Here is an 18,425-nt window from a genome sequence, read left to right as displayed (position 1 = left end):
AGTAGGTTACGCATTTAAAAGACACCTAATTGAAAGTTTAAAACATTTGTGGTGTCGTGGCCTCACGGTACATGTATTTTAAATGTGTAATGTCATTACAAGTGTAATTTGTAATCGAAACCTATTTATTACACACCTCACAGGTAATTAGTAACTAAGTAATCGCCGAAACGACACGGCGACTCAAGCGGTCGTATCCACATGACGTCACTGGAATTGTCATTTGTAATTGTGACGTCATTCGTCATTGTGAATTTGTGTTGCTCATCTGAGCCGACGAGGATATTAAATCAGGGGGAAAATGCCCAATTGAAATAGATATAAAGACATCATGATACCAAAGCCAAGAATTTGTTTACATTTATTGATATGAAGTTGAGCATTTCATAAATGATATGTCAATAGTGGAATACAAAATGGTAAACGTCACATGCATGAGGTTCGATCGCAAGACGATCAGACAAAGCAAAGCCATCACGGAATGTGCCAGCACTCATCAGTGATGCCAAGACAACTCAGCTGATTGTCACATCATCAGCGTGACTTTGAAACATGAATAACAGACATTAAAATACAATACTTATGTAATATGGTGCAGATTTTAATACATTGTGTGCTGAATTAAACTAAACCAGTGGTTCTTAACCTTGACTGCAGCCTGCACCGCTTTGGTTCCCAGAAAGGTCATCTCGCACCCCCGGCAGGCGCGTGCACCTCAGATTGAGAACCAGAACCACCGAACTAAACGATCACATTTCAATCTGAAATTATCCCACGTGTTTGGGGCAGGAAAATAATCAAGGGATTTTAATCGGTAAAAATTCCAGCCCTTTTGGATATTCGATGCTGGATGCAAGCCATTCCCACGCTATGTCGGTCACGGGAGTTGTTTGACCATACTTCACCACGCTAGTCAGAGCAACTTGGTGAAAGAGTTAGGGACTGTTTCGGATATCACTCGCCACCGATGTTGGCGGCGGTCACCCATCGCACTCAGGTCTTCACCCCTCTCTCCCCATCCAGGGACGTGATGAATATAACATTCCTGCATTATCACTTTGGTTGTATTACGCTGGAATTGCCGCACAAGTGCCATTAACAAAACATCTCGACACGTTCATCCGTAACACTGTGGACTTAAAAGACAAAGTGACGTGTTGGCCAACTGCCCCTTCTGGCAAAGTGGCCCTTCGTCAGAGCACAGAGAGGCCAGGGAAGCCTCTCTCCACGCACTCTGATTTCTCTGGCCTCGCTAGTTGCCGTGAAGGGCCATTGCCTGCAGTGGTGCGAATTATTTACTTTTTATTTTGAAGGCCACAGCGTCATTGACGAACGTGTCGAATTTTTGTTTTCATTTGAACAACTTCTGCAGATATCTCCTAAACTGGCAGGATTTTCATTGAACAAGTTGCGGAATGTTTTTGTTGTATTTACTCGCGTAACTCTGGGTCACAGTCGTAACAAAACAAGTCGACCAGGACACTTGTTAGCTGTGGCCAAGGGACAGTTTGTCTTGGAGGGAATGTTTCGGGCCTGAACAAAGGTTGATGAACAGGAGACGTAAACACGGGAATATATCGAACAATGATTTTTTTACGAGAAAGCTTTGAGGTGTTGTGCCAGGGCCGCGGGCGCTCGCCGCTAAGCTAAACCAGTGGGTAGCTGGCAGCCGACGCAATTCCACAGTTGTTTTTTCGGTCACGAGCCATTAGGATGTAACCTTCATCTCCCCAGCTGGTGCTCCAGCTGAGCGAATCACACAAGGGAGGGAGGGCGGTGGGGGTGGGTGGGGAGAGTCACATTCATTATTTGGTAAAAGCCACAAAATCAACATCGCACCCTAGTGGTAGGTTTGCGGGCCACTGCTGCATTTGCCCTGCGCCACACAGGGACAGCTGGCACGGTGAGTGCCCACAGCTTGTCTACTGCAACCTCGAGATGTACCGCATGCGAGGCATGGTGTCATTCATAATTAATGAAGATGATGTTGCGTTAATGAGCTCCTTGGCGAGATGTAGGAGAGGGCTTGGTTAAACGTATGGCAAGGTGGCAGAAAATGCTTCCTATGATCTTGCCACCCATTAGTAGTCAAGTCTCATTTTCAGCTCGTCGGCTCATGCACTTATGAAGATAACGTGGCTGCACTGGGATTGCATAAATGACAAATCATAAGAGGAGTCAGGCAAGGAGATATACATTCTCAAAAACAAGGCTCTATGATTGTCGCACGAAAGTCTAACCAATATTACGTTTTTGATTTCTCAGAGCTGGAATTTTAGCAAAATCAGGTTCATCATCATCATCATCCCACGTGAGAAGCCAGTGTAACCACAGGCAGCTGTACCGGTGCCAACCCAGCAACTGAGCAGTGCCAGCAGAGCACCCTCACCTCTGAGCCACCACCATTACGTGGGCCTCACCTATAAGTCCTAGCTGGTCACAGTTGTAGCATATTACCAATTTCAAATAATCTCTTAAACATACTTCATCTAATTCACGGCAGACTACAAACTGCAAGTAATCTGGCGACCGTTGCACACATGTCCTCCACCACAATGTAAGCCTCGCCTGTTCTTGACGATCCAGAACTTTTTCCCATTTTCTCCGCGACCCTTCACCCCGAAGCCCACCACCAGCACCGCGTGGTCCAGCTCAGTGCTGTTACACTCCGGCTCGTAGTAAATGCCTGCGCGACAAAAACATTTCACCGCACATTGCGCTCCACTCAACGCCGACTATTTCACCTGCACCCGTTGCCGTGGCGAGGCGCATCAATATTTCAAGGCATCTCAAGGTCGCGCTCACGTGTGCAAGTTGGAACGGTTCTCGGAATGAATGACATCGCGTTCATATGACCATGCAAAATTGAGCATGTTGTTAAAGTTGTTTGCCCTCAAAAAAATAAATATATTTCCGAAACAGATCAAAAACTTCTACCTCTGCCGGATGCATTGCTGATCCCCCAGCGTGTTTTTTTTTCTGCGGATATTTATTTATTGTTAACGTACCGATTTGGTATTCGCACCATTATTATAGTGCGATGCTGTCACGAAGGCGCTGGTGCTTCACAGCGGTCGTTGCTGTGTGAAATTGTATCCTGACGCCGGAACACAATGCCCTACCCCCATTTTCAACAACACGTCGGGATCTTTAAATGTCCACTGCGAAGCAGTCGGCGGGTAGTATTTTACGGTTAATACATACCGCGGTTATAACCAGGGTGGCATGCCACACTTTGTCTGGGCGGTGGTGGCACGTGCTGTAATCAGCACTGTGGAGGCAGCCGTGAGGGTTTGTGGATCGCACAAATATTGTGAAACTGCTTTCCCATGGCCGTTGAGGAGCTGGTACCCAGGAGGATGCAGTAGAGCAAAAATGTGACCTCCACCTGCTTCATCTGCATGGGATAGAGTGTTTCCCCCTTGCATGCATGGGTTTTCTCTGGGTGCTCCAGTTTCCTTCCGCATGTAAAGGCTCATTACTTTGCTGATAACACCTTAATATATAGAGAACGACGGAGCTTGGGCAATTGTTGGCACCAGCTCATCGTGTGGCTGCCTTCCTGCATGTCTGTGATTCCTCCTGCCTCTGAATTATTCTCTCTCTTCGAGTGCGAGCAAGTACTGTGCTCATTATATGTTGAAATTATTATTCGAACTCAAATTTTTGTCCCTTTTCCCAATTCTAGTACAATCGTGTTATCAGCATCTTGTGATGACAATAACTATCCGTTCAGAGCTGGAACATGACCCACAGAAGCAGATATTGCAGAACTTCTGCTGAGGTCCTGTCACGTTCGTAAAAAATATCCACTCCCGAGGAGACATGCTGTCCCAAATGCCCTGCTGCAGAGAGAACGTTTCATCCAAATGAAGTCAAAATCCCAATGTAATGTACATTTATTTTTGCATGCAGTTACCAAACTACTTCTGATATCTTCTCAAATTGACAGCTGTTCAAGACAGAAGGGCGCTGCACTGTCCGACCTGCTGCTATGCCATAAGAGAGTAATGTGTTCGTCACGTGACAGTCTCACGGATATTCACATTTTCAGAGCTGGGATTTAGCCTAATGAGGTGCAGAACCAAATCCAACGTGAAATGTTTTCTTGGTGCAGTCATCGGCGACAGGGCAATTCTATTCTATTTCGGATTTATATAGCGCCGTTTCCAGGCCTGGGAGAATCAGCATCGCCACTACACCTGATACCCCGGTTGAACTTCGGGCAATCCAAGCCGGTTTCAAAACTTCACTTCTCAATGTCGCCGACTCAGCGCTTGTCCACCTCCAATGCCCACGAATCTTGCCAATGTCGGTCAGCGGTCACCTGACCGCTAGAGCTTAAAAGACTGGTGATGTGCATCGCTATATCCCACCACATCTCCACGCTTGAGACTCTAGTCAGATCACGGATGGCTCTAACTCAGTCCCGGCTCAGTGCACCGATGCTTGGACCACCCGGCCGCGTTGCAGGGCGCTGGGTTACCTGACTCGTACAGCTGGAAGGACTGGTGGCCTGCGTCGATTGCGACCGACACGGGTCCCACCGAGGCCACGGCCGTGATCAGGTCCTTCTCGCTGCCCTTGCGGACGTCCACGAAGCCGGACATTTGTGCCACCATCCTCGAGGGGTCGTAGTGGCACGAATCGACATCCTGTCCGGAACGGGTGCAGAGCGACTTAAAAAAAGTGTAACACGTAGGCTTTCGCGACCAGTATTATTCATAATGAAGGTTTTTGGGTGAGATCGCGTTATTATAGATGTGTCGCAACCCTCCACCGCCGGACACGGCCAATCAGTAATAAGTGTGTCACGTTACACAACGCCAATTAGTCACTTCTTCAGCCCACCGGTGTGTTTGAACTATTCTAGCAAATCGCCCGAAGATGCTGGATGTAATTACCAGTGAAACGTCGTACTACTCAAATTCTAAATGTTGTGGATTCACTCTTCAAACACACCGGTGGGCTGAAGAACTCGTTGGCGTTTTGTAACGTGACACATGTATTACTGATTAGCCGTGTCGGGTGCTGGAGGGTTGCGACACATTTATAATAACGCGATCTAACCCAAAAACCTTTATTATGATTAAAAAAAGTGGGCAAAATGTAACAGGCATTGACCCTTTCCTGTTCCGAGATGTCTACAAGTTGCAGGGTGGGTGTCCCATTCACCGCTGAACTTCGGAACGCGCAGGCGGTTCAGCGTAAATGTTATTTAGAGAGGTGTAGTAGTGCTGCTGTTTTTAAAGACAATGTACTCACTGCAGAGAAGTGTAGCGACACAACTGCACTCTATGATAGCTGCCGCCAAACTGTGCCACACGCCCTCCAGCATGGCCTTGTGGGAGACTCGATATCGGTTAAGTTATGTTTTTCTTCCGATTCTGTTCCGATGACATACACTTATGTACATGTATGTCATCGAAAAGGGAAAGGGTTAAGAGGGCGTGTTCACGTGTTTTTTTAGACAGTTGTCCGCCCTTGTTCGTCGTCATCATCATTGTCTTGTCGTGATCATCATCATCGTCGTCGTCATCATCGTCATCATCACTGTCATTATGATCATCATCATCGTCATCCACAACCAATCCACTGCCGGATGAAGGCCTCCCCAAGCCGTTGCCATCTGCCGCAGTCTTGAGATGCAGCCAATCCATCGAGGACCTTTTGCTGGCAGCGATGCGAGCACGCAATTGCAGGGCCGCACCTCTACCTGCCAGCAAGGCTGAACGTGGTCGTACCGTGGCCGTGTAGGGGTAGTCGCTCTCCGAGTCGATGCCGCCCTGATCGAGGACGTACTGGAAAGCGTCGTCCATCCAGCCGCCGCCGCAGCCCTCCGTGCCCTCGGGGCGCGAGCAGTCCAGCAGGTTTTGCTCGCTGAGCGGCACCAGCTCGCCTGAGCGGCGCTTCCACTGCCCCTCCAGCGCGCCCGTCGAACTGAAGGCCCAGCAGGAGCCGCACAGGCCCTGCGCGGACGCACGCGCGAGCAATACGCCGATGAAGAACGATCGCTTCCGTTCAGTTCGGCGCTCAGGATTGGCGGCGACCGCCGCGCAGGCGTGGAGAGGCCCTCATGCAGCAGTGCATCAACACGACTGCCGCACGTGTTAAACGTACGCGGTTATTGCCGATCAATCTTTATATTATTGTCTGGTGATGCTGCCGTTTCTGCGTTCACAGCGGGGTGCAAGCACAATTAACAACAAAGACAGAAACTTGACACATTCGTCAATAACATTGCAGCCTTAACATAAATGAAAACAATATAACATAGAAATTAATTCTTTAGTGAATGTGCTATGAAGACGAGCCATTGCACGAAGCATAACCTGTTATATTTATTTATCATATTAAGGCCACCGTGTTACCGACAACGAATGTGTTGGGTTTTGTTTGTTAACAATACACGGAGTGGCAGCGCACTCCCAAAGAACAAGCTGTGCAAACAGCAAACACAGCGGAAAGCTGCACAACAGTTTGTGCTTAGTTTGTTGTCCTTCCCCCACACCTCGGATTCGCCCTTTTGGGCTACGTACGGTGCGAAAGAAGTGAAACATATATATGTATCGCTGCACAATGCAGTTAACAAAAAAAACGCAACATATTCTTCATAGCACATGAATGATGAATGAAGAAAGTGCTTTGTGCTAGCACACCCATTGCCAACGCAGCATCACCAAATACTTTGTACTAAACAGTGTTATCTCTCTTTCGCTCTGTGTGTGCCACAGTGATATACAGCGTCTCATTACAAGACCGTCTCATGAGGCTGCACGGTGGTACCATATACGCATAAACTAGTGCATGCGCAGGATGGAGGCATCCCTACACCCACGAGGGATATTTGACCATACTTCACCACGTTGGCCAATGCAGCTTAAATGAGCAATGACAACCCTGAGCCAGTAACGGAAATTCCACATTCTCATGACAGGGGCCAGTTTGTACGCATGATGGCCACGGTTAACTTCCTGCAAACTGATGTTTATGTTATTGACCGGGCGAGTAATGATGCATCGATTCGTCGACTCGTACGCTCGTGAAATTGTGTGAGCGAGAGTCAATTATTTATAATTTGTCCAAATTCTGAGCCAAAAATGTCGACGCTACATTGAAGCTCACGGAGGGAACGAGGCTGTACAAGGAAGACATGAAAGAAAACGAGATGGGAAAAAAGAGACAAAGTTAAAAACCAGAACGGATTCTTGAATCAGATGATGACCGCAAATTGTGATAAATCAAGTAATCACCAGCAGGTAACTTTAGCGTTTATTGTCCACCATAGCGGCTGACAAGCTGAGTTAACCCACGATCAAAATGAAATTTAAACATTTTGTTAGTTAACAAGACATAGCCACAGGCCACTACCATATCTGCTTATACGTTTATTCTTTTTAACGTGTTTCAGTAGTTTCTGGAACTTGAACTCTAGATTGAGGCCACACGTTTGAGGTATTTTGGGCCTGTTTTGTGCATGTGCTTTAATTTTCCTGGTACCAGTAGACAAATGGTCTGCTTATTCTCAGTAGCTTTGTTATTTCTCTGGCATTCAGCTGTGGTACTGTGCAAACAATTGGCTCCTTGTGAAGGATGGGAGCTCCAAATATAATGATGTTCCTGCTACACAGCAGCACACAAGATCATTAAACCGGCTTTTGAACTTGATAGGCAAGCGTCGGGCGGAGGGGCGTGGGGGGGGACGGCGATGGTGCCATCTGTGAACATTGCTTCTCCACTTCCCAGAGTCAACAACTGAGAGCGCCTCTCTGCACAGGCAAGAACGTGCCAGGTCGCACAACAGGCGGATCGTTGTCTTCAAGCTCCAAGGTACACGCCGCTGATGGTGCTGTCGCTACGCGCAATCCAAGGGCTTTGTACAGTTTAATTGGATTGCACATTGGCACAGCCAACACTTGGAAACATAATAAGGGAGTGGGGATCGTGAAGGTCGGTGGGGGGGGGGGGTGTTAAGAGAGGGGGAAATTGGGCCCAGCCAATGATCGACGAAATCTGTCGGATCCAATCAGTGAGCCGGAGTTGGCTGCCGTTTGTAATGAAAGTAAGGAGAGCACGAACCGCTGTCGTTGTGGATCATGCTTGTGCACCGCCTACGAGGGATGTTGCCGTGGAGGAATGGTGAGCATCGCACCGGACTTGGAATCGAAGGGTTGCCGATGCAATCCATTGCTCGGCACGGCAGTTAAACAATGGTACAAGTTTATTAAATTGAACCCTCCACCGCCTCTCTCCACCCGACGGTTGACCGGCAGGTGGCGTGTGGTGTGGTAAAGTCTGGGAACTTCCACCTCTTTCAAAATGTTTGGCCAGCATGGAAGAGGAGGACAACATATGACAAAGCCTGTGGTTGTTCTTCTGGAAGAGCGGCTGAGCTCAATGAGCCTTACCAGCAGAAATAAACGAAACTATTTATACTTTACCAGGTAAAGCCCACTGAGGTATGGAGCTCTATTTTAGAAGTGACCTGGCCACATATGATAGGTCAAGAAAATGGCTTATCACGTGGACATTTATAGCAGCCAAGTACGCTAAATGCATGTTGATTCTAAATGCGGAGGGAAAAAACGGGAGGACCCGGAGGAAAATCCACACGATCATGGGGAGAGAGACATGCAAATTTCATATATACAGGCGTCAGGGTCGGGATATAACCCACAACCTAATGCATACCAGGTGGTGTATTTAACATCTTGCCACAGTAACGCTCCAAATAATATATCATAAATAATCAAGGCTGAGTCTGAATGCATAGTTCGTGATCAACAGAAGACAGAGGGTTGCACAAACCTGGTTCTTGATAGGTGTGACCAGTCCTTGGTCCCGCCAGTCCATACTTTGTGGAACTTCGTAATTCTCTGGAGCCAGGAAGGTGGATGTGTGATGGCCTTCATGGCGTTCTCTTGAGCCTCTCCTGTAGCCGTTCATCGTCTTGCGAAATTCATCCACGGTCTGAACAGAGCATTGTAATCATTATGCAATATCACAACATTGTAATCATTATGCAATATCACAGCATTGCGATCATTACACAATATCACAGCATTGTAATCATTACGCAATATCACAGCATTGTAATCATTACGCAATATCACAACATTGTAATCATTATGCAATATCACAGCATTGCGATCATTACACAATATCACAGCATTGTAATCATTACGCAATATCACAGCATTGTAATCATTATGCAATATCACAACATTGTAATCATTACACAATATCACAGCATTGCGATCATTACACAATATCACAGCATTGTAATCATTACACAATATCACAGTATTGTAATCATTATGCAATATCACAACACTGTAATCATTACACAATATCACAGCATTGCGATCATTACACAATATCACAGTATTGTAATCATTACACAATATCACAGCATTGTAGTCATTACGCAACAGCACAGCACAGCAATATAATCAACACACACTAGCACATTAGAAACACCCTCCAAATAAGAGGTGCTAATTGCTCACTGTATATTTTTTTCCAGAAGGAAACCTTTTACTTTGAAAGATTAGAAAAGTGTATTCTGTTGCATCTGAGTGCTTCCTTTAGTATAACTCCTCTGCTGCCAGTTAAGAGTGTTCGGAGCGCGGGCTGCACGAATGATTTTTACTCTTCATTCGAAACCCGTAGAGATCTACATAGCTATGAAGAACCACGATTGTCTAAATCATTTCGTTCTCTTTGTTCACATGGCTCACTGTTGTCATCTCTACAGAGAGTTGCGTGTTTTTTTTCCTTTCCCAGAGCTATGATTAAACTTACAAAAGTAATACCACGTAACGCAATACTTCAACACGATTGTTAAACCTTAACTTTTTCATTATTTTTTCACACTGAGATTCTCAGCACCAAAGCGCCAAATCTGCACTCTTCGCAATTTCATAACGCAACCTTTGCGATGTGTTTTCGGGTTGTGCCATGTGCGGTTCGGCATGATGTCCGACGGTTCGCTCCACTTGCTGGCGGCTTCTCCAGGAACCAAATCGAGTAGGTCACTTTCTCTCCCGATTACACGTCACTTCCTTTTGGCTGCTGCTGGTGTTGGCCGGGCTGCTCACCTTGTCCCCCTCCACAGTTCAGTTCCTGAAGAAGCTCCTGGCACGTGTAGCGCAAACGTCGGACGCTGCGCCGAACAGCACGCGGTTTGACCAAAAACACGCCCGTCGGTGGAGAGCCACACGCAGGCAACGCAACGGCAAACACCGACGCGGCACGCGATTCCATACCAGGTCCGCAAGGTGGTTCATGCCCAGGGTGTACGAGTGCAGGCCCATCGAATGCTCCAAGTTGTGTCTGTCGACAAATCGCATGTTTTCCTCCCATATGAGCCGCCGTTTGATGCCATCTGTCTGGAAAAGGTCACAAAGACACACGCGTTGTTTATGCCCTGACAAATATATAACGACATGGAAAAATAATAAAAAAGTCACATTTCGTTTTCTGCCAAAAACCAAACGGCGTTTCATCTCCTGCTTACAGCCTTCAACCAGTGCTGGAAATTCCACATTCTTATGGAGGGGGCCAGTCTGTTAATTAACATCACTCGGAATTTGCCTGAACTTGTCAGATCTCAGAAGATAAGCAGCGTTGAGTCCCTGAGAGAGACACTGTCTGAGAACACCAGCTGAGAGTGCATCAATGGATTCTTGAATCCATCTGTGTGGAGCTATGATTGTTGATCTCATTAATTGCGTGCAGATTTTTTCTGGGTTCTCTGGTTATCTCCTGCAAGATAACAAACACTTATTATTGCAATTGGCTGAACATCCCAGTGCAGGACCCTCCTGCATGAGCCTTGAGAAACAGCTCAGACTTCCTATAAGGTAAAGGTGGAAAAGGTGCAGCTCTGAAACGTCTTGCTAATGCCACTGCTTGGCGGCAGTGTCTCCACTATATATTGGCCGACTCTTCCACGATGGCCAGACGTTTTGGCAGAGGAGGGAGGACCACCCACACTTTGCCCCACGACACGTGACCTGCTGACGAACTGTGGTGTACCTATTCATTTTGCTGTTCCTGGGGAAATAATTGGACTTATAATTGCTGTATTATCGTTGATTAATAGCACAACCACTGCAGCTTTTAACAAAGTTGTAACTAGTTTTATCAATTTTGACTGATGGGCCGAGTGAAACCCCAACCATAATTTGGGTGCACGACCTTCCGTTGTGAAGCAAGCACTCCAACTACTGTGCCAAGCAGCTTTTAGAAAGAGAAACTGCAACAGTTTGATTGTTATCCAAACACAGCAAAATCAGCTCAAAGTCAGTTCCTGCTCAAATGGGCTTTGAGGGAGTGGTCATTTCCTGTTTACAGCCCTCAGCCAGTTGTGGAAGTTCCACATTTACATGGCAGAGGAAAGTCTACTCATTGGTGAGATGGCCCGGTGGTAGCACGTTCACCGCTTGTTGCAGACGTTTATAGTTCTACTCATACTACTATTCTTATTTTAGCAGGCAAGGCCCACTGAGCTATAGAGTAGCTTCTCATGCGGACATTTATAGCAGCCAATCTAGTAGGCCACGCCGGTTATGAGTGTGATTGCATTAACCGTAATTATACGCGCCGACTGCTTCCCAGTGGACGTTGAAGATCCCCTGACATCGTGAGAAGCGAGAAAGTAGGGCCCATCGCGTGCCGGCGTCATGGTCCAAATGTTCCAAATTCAAAACAATTACCTGCAGATAACTCACTTGGCAGCACTGCACATGGCAAACTCGCCCCCAGCTACTGGCCGACCAATGCCTGCTTGCAGGCCAGGTGACGATTCACGTCGTTGTTGCTGCGCCACACAGGGACAGCTGCCACTGGGGGTGCCCTTTAAACTGTGTTGGGATGAGCTGTAATAAAAGCCGCTTATATCGCGTCGAAAGCGCTCCCGAGACGCCCCGGCGTGGAAGGAGGGTGGCTCTATCAACGGCAACAATTATTATAAAAGGGAAAACACATGGGCAGTATCTGCATTACTTGCTGCTACAAAGCAAAGCCTCCGTGCTTTAAGACGGTGTGCGAAAAATAAACAACTGCTTGACAGATGACATTGTCATTCAATTCCCACTGCGTGTAGGTGTAAAGGGAATCGCGGAAAATGAATATATATTTGTGTTTCAGTCATTGTGATTTCCTCCGCAATGGTTAATCTGTCGTGCGTAAAAAATAAAACGGCACCGCATTCTTGACATATCGCCTCGTCGGAGTCGAAGGCGAAGATGCTCCCATTGGCCACTCGGGAGATAAAGAATGTAACTGAAATATTTATCGGGGCTAATACGGTGACTCGTGCAAGCGATGGTTCTCATATATTTGCAGCTTTCATCTTGTAAATTGTGCCACACCACGATTTACTTTCCATTAAAATCCTTTAGCAAAGAGAGTTGAGCTCCATAAAATCTTTATAGGTAGTCCTAAATGTGAGTATATTGCTTAAAACGTTATTATTGTTCATTTTACAATCATACATTAATAAGATTTAAATGCTGAGGTGAGCAGTGGCGCGTGCCGTACTATGAACCTGGCGGCCAGAGTTCGATTCCAGGCCATGGTTAACATCAGTGGTGAGTGATATTATATAGTTTTGCGTCCAACTAGGACCCATATCTATCAGAGATGGAGTCTTGCCTTTAGACATTTGGCAGGTCACCAGCAAGCAAGCTGATGAGACGGTGAATGTGAAAACTGCTCAGGTCTGCTTGTGTTGAACCAATGCTGCTGAATTTATGCACTCCAAAGAGACTGTGTGGCTGATGAGATGTGTAGGGAAAACTTTAATTTTTGATGTGTCGGGCCAAATACGTGGAGGCGTATTGTCTGCTTATATATACAGTATTTTTTTACGTCATTTCGCAAATACGTTGCCAGTTTGTTAACACAGCTGCCTGATTCGCGTTTCAAAAACCCCACACTGACGTCGCTGACAGTATCGTCCATCCTTTCTCGTATCCGCCGCCTCTCAGCCTTCCCCTCCACCGAACCCGATACACGAAGTACTTTTCGTCGCACATAGAAAACATTAATGTACTGTAGAGTACAATATATTGTTTGTGTACAGTATTTTGGTGATTTTTATAGTGTACCGTATCTTATTGTACCCTGAATAATGTGTGTTAAAGTTTACTGTTGTAAACTCATGTTGAGTACAGTATTTTTAGTAATTTAACGTAACGTTGTGGGTACGTAATCGCTAAGCACCATGCCTCACAAGTGTGTGTTTAAGTGACATGGATGTATTTGTGGCCAAGAGTCAACGTAACAGTTTTACGTACAATTGTTTTGATTTCATTTCGATATTCGTCATCGCCTCTTTCAGGAATGCATCCCCGACGTAAACCGGGCTATTACCGTATTCAGTGCACAGAGCCACTGATTTTAGTCTCGCTGTCTTTGTCTCTGTGCGTGTTCTCACTTGTGTGTAAGCCTTCTTGAAGTAGGCCGTCCATGCCTCCCAGTGCCCATCCAGTGCAGGGTCGGGGCGAGACACAGCCAACGCGCCCACCAGCGCCACAAGGCACGCCAACAGAGCAGCCACGCCGCTCCAGCCTGTCCTCTGCATGGTCTGCGCGCACGGACGGACGGGGCAAGTGACGCGTGGCGTAACGCATCCCGTGATCTTCAACATATGGCAGCGCGCACAGTGTGCAGCGCTGGGCTCTGTTGGTGTTTTTCTCTGTGTGTGTTTTTCTTGGTCTCTGTTCGGTCCGTTATGCAACTCTTATTGACTCGGCCGCAGTTGTGAATCACACTTTATGCTTAGTTTGCATTTCTTGGAATCAAGTTTTGTTTTTTAAGATTACTTTGTTGTACATACGGTGTTCGACCAACTTAGCTCCAGGTCGAAACACTTCTCTTTCTGCTTCTTTCTTGGCACTGCTCCACTTTGTAATATCCTTCCTTCTGTCTTTGTCTCCATGTTCTTACATCCTCGCTCAATTTAAGAATAGAATTAACTCGTGTCTATTACACCTTCAATGGTACTGTTTATTGCTGGCCACTGGGTGTTTTGGGCATTTTCCCTTGTGGTTGGCAACCTCGATAAAACACACATATCCTTGTAGAGCGTGGCACAGTGGTGTAGTGGTGATCACACTTGATTCCTGGCAATGTCTCACAGCAATGGCGAGTAATGTGTAAGCCGGTCCCCCCCGTCACCAAAACACACTGACCAGCGTGGTGACTTATGGTTTACTAACCCCAATTGTAAAATTAGCACTCATCACTTTTTTAAGCTGATGTTGAAAATAGATCAATTTAGTTTCCTGCCAATGTCTCTATTGATTTTAGAACAGAAAGATCCATCTGTGTGCAGAATTATGGTTGATTGTTTAATAATTTGTACATATTTCTTTATGATAGCAATTCTTTTTCCAGTGTGAGCTTAACATCGTACTTTCCAGGGCCCACCCAAACTGTTATATGATATAATAATAAAATGTACTTGTACGTGGGGAGGAAACCGGAGCACCCAGAGAAAATCCACTCGCGTGACAAAGCAACACTCCATCCCCCGTACAGATAGAAACAGATGGCGATTAGTCAACTTGCTGTACCGCCTTCTCCTGATAAGCCTGGGCATGGCATCTCCTTGACACCCACGGGAGGGGAGTTTCACTCCATCTGTGTATGATCCACCAACCCTCGCTGCTGTCCCTACAGCACTGGGTTGCAGGCCACGTGCAGCAGCAGCAGCGTCGCCACCACCACCCAGCTGCTCAATCCAGGAAAATACTTCAGTAATGACGTGGATGGTTATAAAAACATTTAGCGCTAAGAAGGAATTAATCATAATTGTCTCAATCATATAATGTCTTTTCATACGAGTCAGAATGATGAGGTGAATGTGAGGTGAATTGTATTTATTTGAGTAAATGCAGTATATATGTTCTTTTTTAAGAAAAGTTGGTAGCACAGACAGGAGTCTAGCTTCACTTGAGAGCTATGCATGCATGTTGGACTTCCTTTCTACTTCATGTAGCCAACCGTGCTAATCAGACGTGCAACGTAGCAGTGAGAACCCTGTAGTAAGGTCTGCAGGTGGGTTGTCATGTGCCGGAGAGACCCCTACTCCAGAGCACGTCATTAGATGGGCAGAGCTGTGGAGGCCCAATTCAGTTTACGAGGTCTGGACCCCGAGACCAAACATGAATGAACTACCATTACCTCCGAAAAATGAGCATGGATTGTTGGCCAAGCTGTGGAGGTCTGGTTAACGTTGTAAGGTCTCCATTGTCTCAGAAGAGAGGGCATCAATCCGATAATAAATAAACGAATAATTCTAATACACTGGTTTGTTTATACAATGAGTCTATTGGTGGGCTACGTGAGAGGAGGAGGAGCAGAGGAGAACGGGATGGCCGAGGCACGGAGCGCAGCGAACGCCCAGAGGGTCCCTTGGAGCCGGGGGCTGCCCTAGCGTTCACGCCGACCGGGTGGTGTTCACGATGACCGGGTGGCGTTCACGATGACCGGGTGGCGTTCACGATGACCGGGTGGTGTTCACGATGACCGGGTGGCGTTCACGATGACCGGGTGGCGTTCACGATGACCGGGTGGCGTTCACGATGACCGGGTGGCGTTCACGATGACCGGGTGGCGTTCACGATGACCGGGTGGCGTTCACGATGACCGGGTGGCGTTCACGATGACCGGGTGGCGTTCACGATGACCGGGTGGCGTGAACGCTGCTGTCTGCGCCGTTCGAGGCACACCGTGTGCGTGACGGCTGTACATTCACCAGCACAGAAGATTCCTACATGCCTGCCGTGTCACCTTCTCAAACAAGCGTGACAGACCCGTTTGATACAGACTGAAAGCTGATTGCCTTTGTTGCGTTGTTTGCCTTCTCATACACATCATATTGTGCACTGGGCGATGCCTTATGAACCTAAATTATGAATTAAGCCATTGATTAGGTTTTTTTCCATCTGTATAATAGTATCATGTATTCTTTGCACAGTGTCAGTTGCCTATTTGATGACTGGTGCTCTGATTTTTTTAAATAAGAGACTTATTCGTGTTAAAATCTGTGTGTGTGCGGTTGAACAGTGTGTCAAATCCATCCGTTACATGCGAAGTATCTAAGAATCTTGAGAATAAGATTGTTTTTTGTCGTTGTGTATAACGAATCAATCATACCATAGACAAATCAAATATTAAAATGACAGATACCTGCCAGAACTAGAATAACATTAACAGTTATGGATGATCTTTGAGGACTTAAAAATGGGATGTAATATTTGACATGGACTATGCATGAATATTAGAAAACTGCATATTTTGAACAACACAAGTGCCACCAAGTTATAGAAATGTTAAGGCAAAGTGAAACTGATGCACACTGTGAAAAAGCACATGGCAAAGCCCTTAATAAATAGCTGAATACAAACCGAAATATATAGTTTACGATTCATCAGATATTTTATGGATGAGTCCATGTAATGATCTCGTCATATCTGATTAGCACGGTTGGGTACGCACGATGCTAAAGAGGTTCAACATACATAGAAACATATGCTGTAAGACCCTCCGCCACCCAACAAATGAAATTGTCAGATTTGCTAACGTTTAGCGCTGCGACTATAATTGTTTCAGCTCAGCGGTAAGCTGAAAAACAATTCTTACAACCAATTGCACAGGCGACGACGTTTCACTTGAAACGGAGTCGAGCATTCTCTGGCAACGTTGACGTCAGAATAGCCACGTCACGTGACCTGGCTTCTTAAATCCGTGTCACGACATCACATAAACAACCAAGGAGATTTGAACTCGATATGAACTGCTGCAAATTCATTTATCAGAAATGTATTCTTATTTTTCTGCTCCGAAGATTAAAAGATGCATTTTCATGATAGACACTCGTTATGCTCCACCCTGCCACAGGGTAGATATGTAATAATAGTTCAAGGTTGATACCTATCACCTATTTGTGAATACTATATGCTTCCAATTCACATTTCATATGTTACTATCGGCTTGATTAAAACGTCTTTTTTATTCTCTATCACAGTCGAGTTCATTAATGCCCCTTGACAATCGAGTACATTAGATATGTTGGTGGTGGCGGTGATGCTGCTGCTACTGCATCGCCAACGGTACACAATTCACAAACACAAACCTTTGTCAATGGCACTGCGGCGGACTGTATATATAGTAGGCGACGTTTCGGGCAATGACCCTTCTTCAAATCACCTAGTAGATAATACAAGTTTGGGACTGCACTTTACACCGCGTATGCTATCTAATGATTCGTGTTGACTACTTATTAAATGGGCACATGAATAGTTTACCGAATAGTAGCTGTTAACAACCGCTTTGACAGAAGTTGATTTTACACAACACTTACACATTTGTTAAAGCCAACTTTGCGGTCCATCCCTATGAAATAAGCTCACAAACACAACTTCAGCGACTCCAATGTGGAAACCTCTAAGACGTGAACATTGCAGGGAAACATTTCATTTGTATGCATGCGGTTTACTCGCTGTAAAGTACAGTAATATAAACTTAGCAGGTTCGCCTTGTGGCTGTATTATTACTATCCAATCTCGATGGCATCTCTACATGCTATGAATAAGGACCACTGCCCGAAACGTCGCCTGTTACATATTCCTGTTAAGGGCCACACAGTGTTATTGACTAATGTGTCGAGTATATTTAATTATTATTATGAACTCTGTTGTTCACACAAAGACTTAATCACTTTCCCCGCCAATGGCATCATCACAGGCGGCCACTGCCGCTTTCAGAAGCGCTTCAGCGGCCGTCTGGAACGCTCTCGCTTCCGATATGAGGAGTCCACTGGGAGCCATGCACTTTTAAATCATCATCATCTAGATTGACAAACTCGTTGCTTTAGGACTGCTTTTTGTGTTTAGTTTGTTGTCCACCCCACCCCGAACACCTCCGATTATGAGGTTTGGCTACGTACGGTGCGAAAGAAGTTCAACGTACACGACGATCGGCCGTGAGTGTTTGAGAAGATGCACCTCACCAGACTCAGCAGATGTCTCTCGTCTCGCTGTCTCTCTGTCTCTGTGTCTCGTCTCTCGTCTCGCTGCGTGTGGCAGCGAAGCTGATCACTCCGCTGCTGCTTCTCTCGGTGGAGGCGGGCGGGCGAAGTGTGGCGGCAACTCTTCTTGGGACAACTCTTTCTTCTTGGCTGTTTTCTCTCAAGGAATGCGGTGGTGGGGGGGGGGTCACGTGACGGTGTAGTCACCTCGCCCACCCCACCCCCCACCACCGCCCGCCCGGCCCTTCACATTTGGTCCCGCGCACAAGTTGGGCCGCTCCGCTTCCTGGGCGAGCGAGCAGGAGTCGGGGGATCACATTTCCCAGCGCGCACAAGCGAGGCCACTTCCTCTGCACGTCTCGGCTTGTGCTGCTGCTGCTGG

At 46.5% G+C, this 18,425-nt stretch overlaps 1 protein-coding gene across 1 annotated transcript; it reads right to left on the bottom strand.

Annotated features, from left to right (window-relative positions):
• Positions 1-344: 344 nt before the first annotated feature.
• LOC144734945 (procathepsin L-like) lies at positions 345-18,206 on the bottom strand. Its single transcript, XM_078617415.1, has 8 exons — positions 18,026-18,206; positions 13,445-13,594; positions 10,269-10,391; positions 8,809-8,970; positions 5,745-5,969; positions 4,487-4,655; positions 2,569-2,686; positions 345-1,746 (listed from the first exon to the last, which is right to left on the bottom strand). The coding sequence occupies exons 2-8, from the start codon at positions 13,589-13,591 to the stop codon at positions 1,647-1,649; spliced, it is 1,044 nt and encodes a 347-aa protein (XP_078473541.1). The 5' UTR covers positions 13,592-13,594; positions 18,026-18,206; the 3' UTR covers positions 345-1,646.
• Between the last annotated feature and the right edge of the window lie 219 nt (positions 18,207-18,425).

This window comes from Lampetra planeri, chromosome 53, assembly GCF_965212315.1.
Source record: "Lampetra planeri chromosome 53, kcLamPlan1.2.h2, whole genome shotgun sequence".
NCBI lineage: Eukaryota > Metazoa > Chordata > Hyperoartia > Petromyzontiformes > Petromyzontidae > Lampetra > Lampetra planeri.
This window is presented reverse-complemented; position numbering and strand designations above follow the sequence as displayed.

Excerpts from the sequence above, each read along its gene's own strand:
- LOC144734945 (XM_078617415.1), bottom strand. The coding sequence starts at position 13,591 with ATGCAGAGGACAGGCTGGAGCGGCGTGGCTGCTCTGTTGGCGTGCCTT. Across the intron at positions 5,970-8,808 it reads TCACACCTATCAAGAACCAG|GGCCTGTGCGGCTCCTGCTG; the intron begins GTTTGTGCAACC and ends GCGTCCGCGCAG. Across the intron at positions 1,747-2,568 it reads TTCTGGATCGTCAAGAACAG|CTGGAGCACCAGCTGGGGAG; the intron begins GCGAGGCTTACA and ends TGATTCGCTCAG.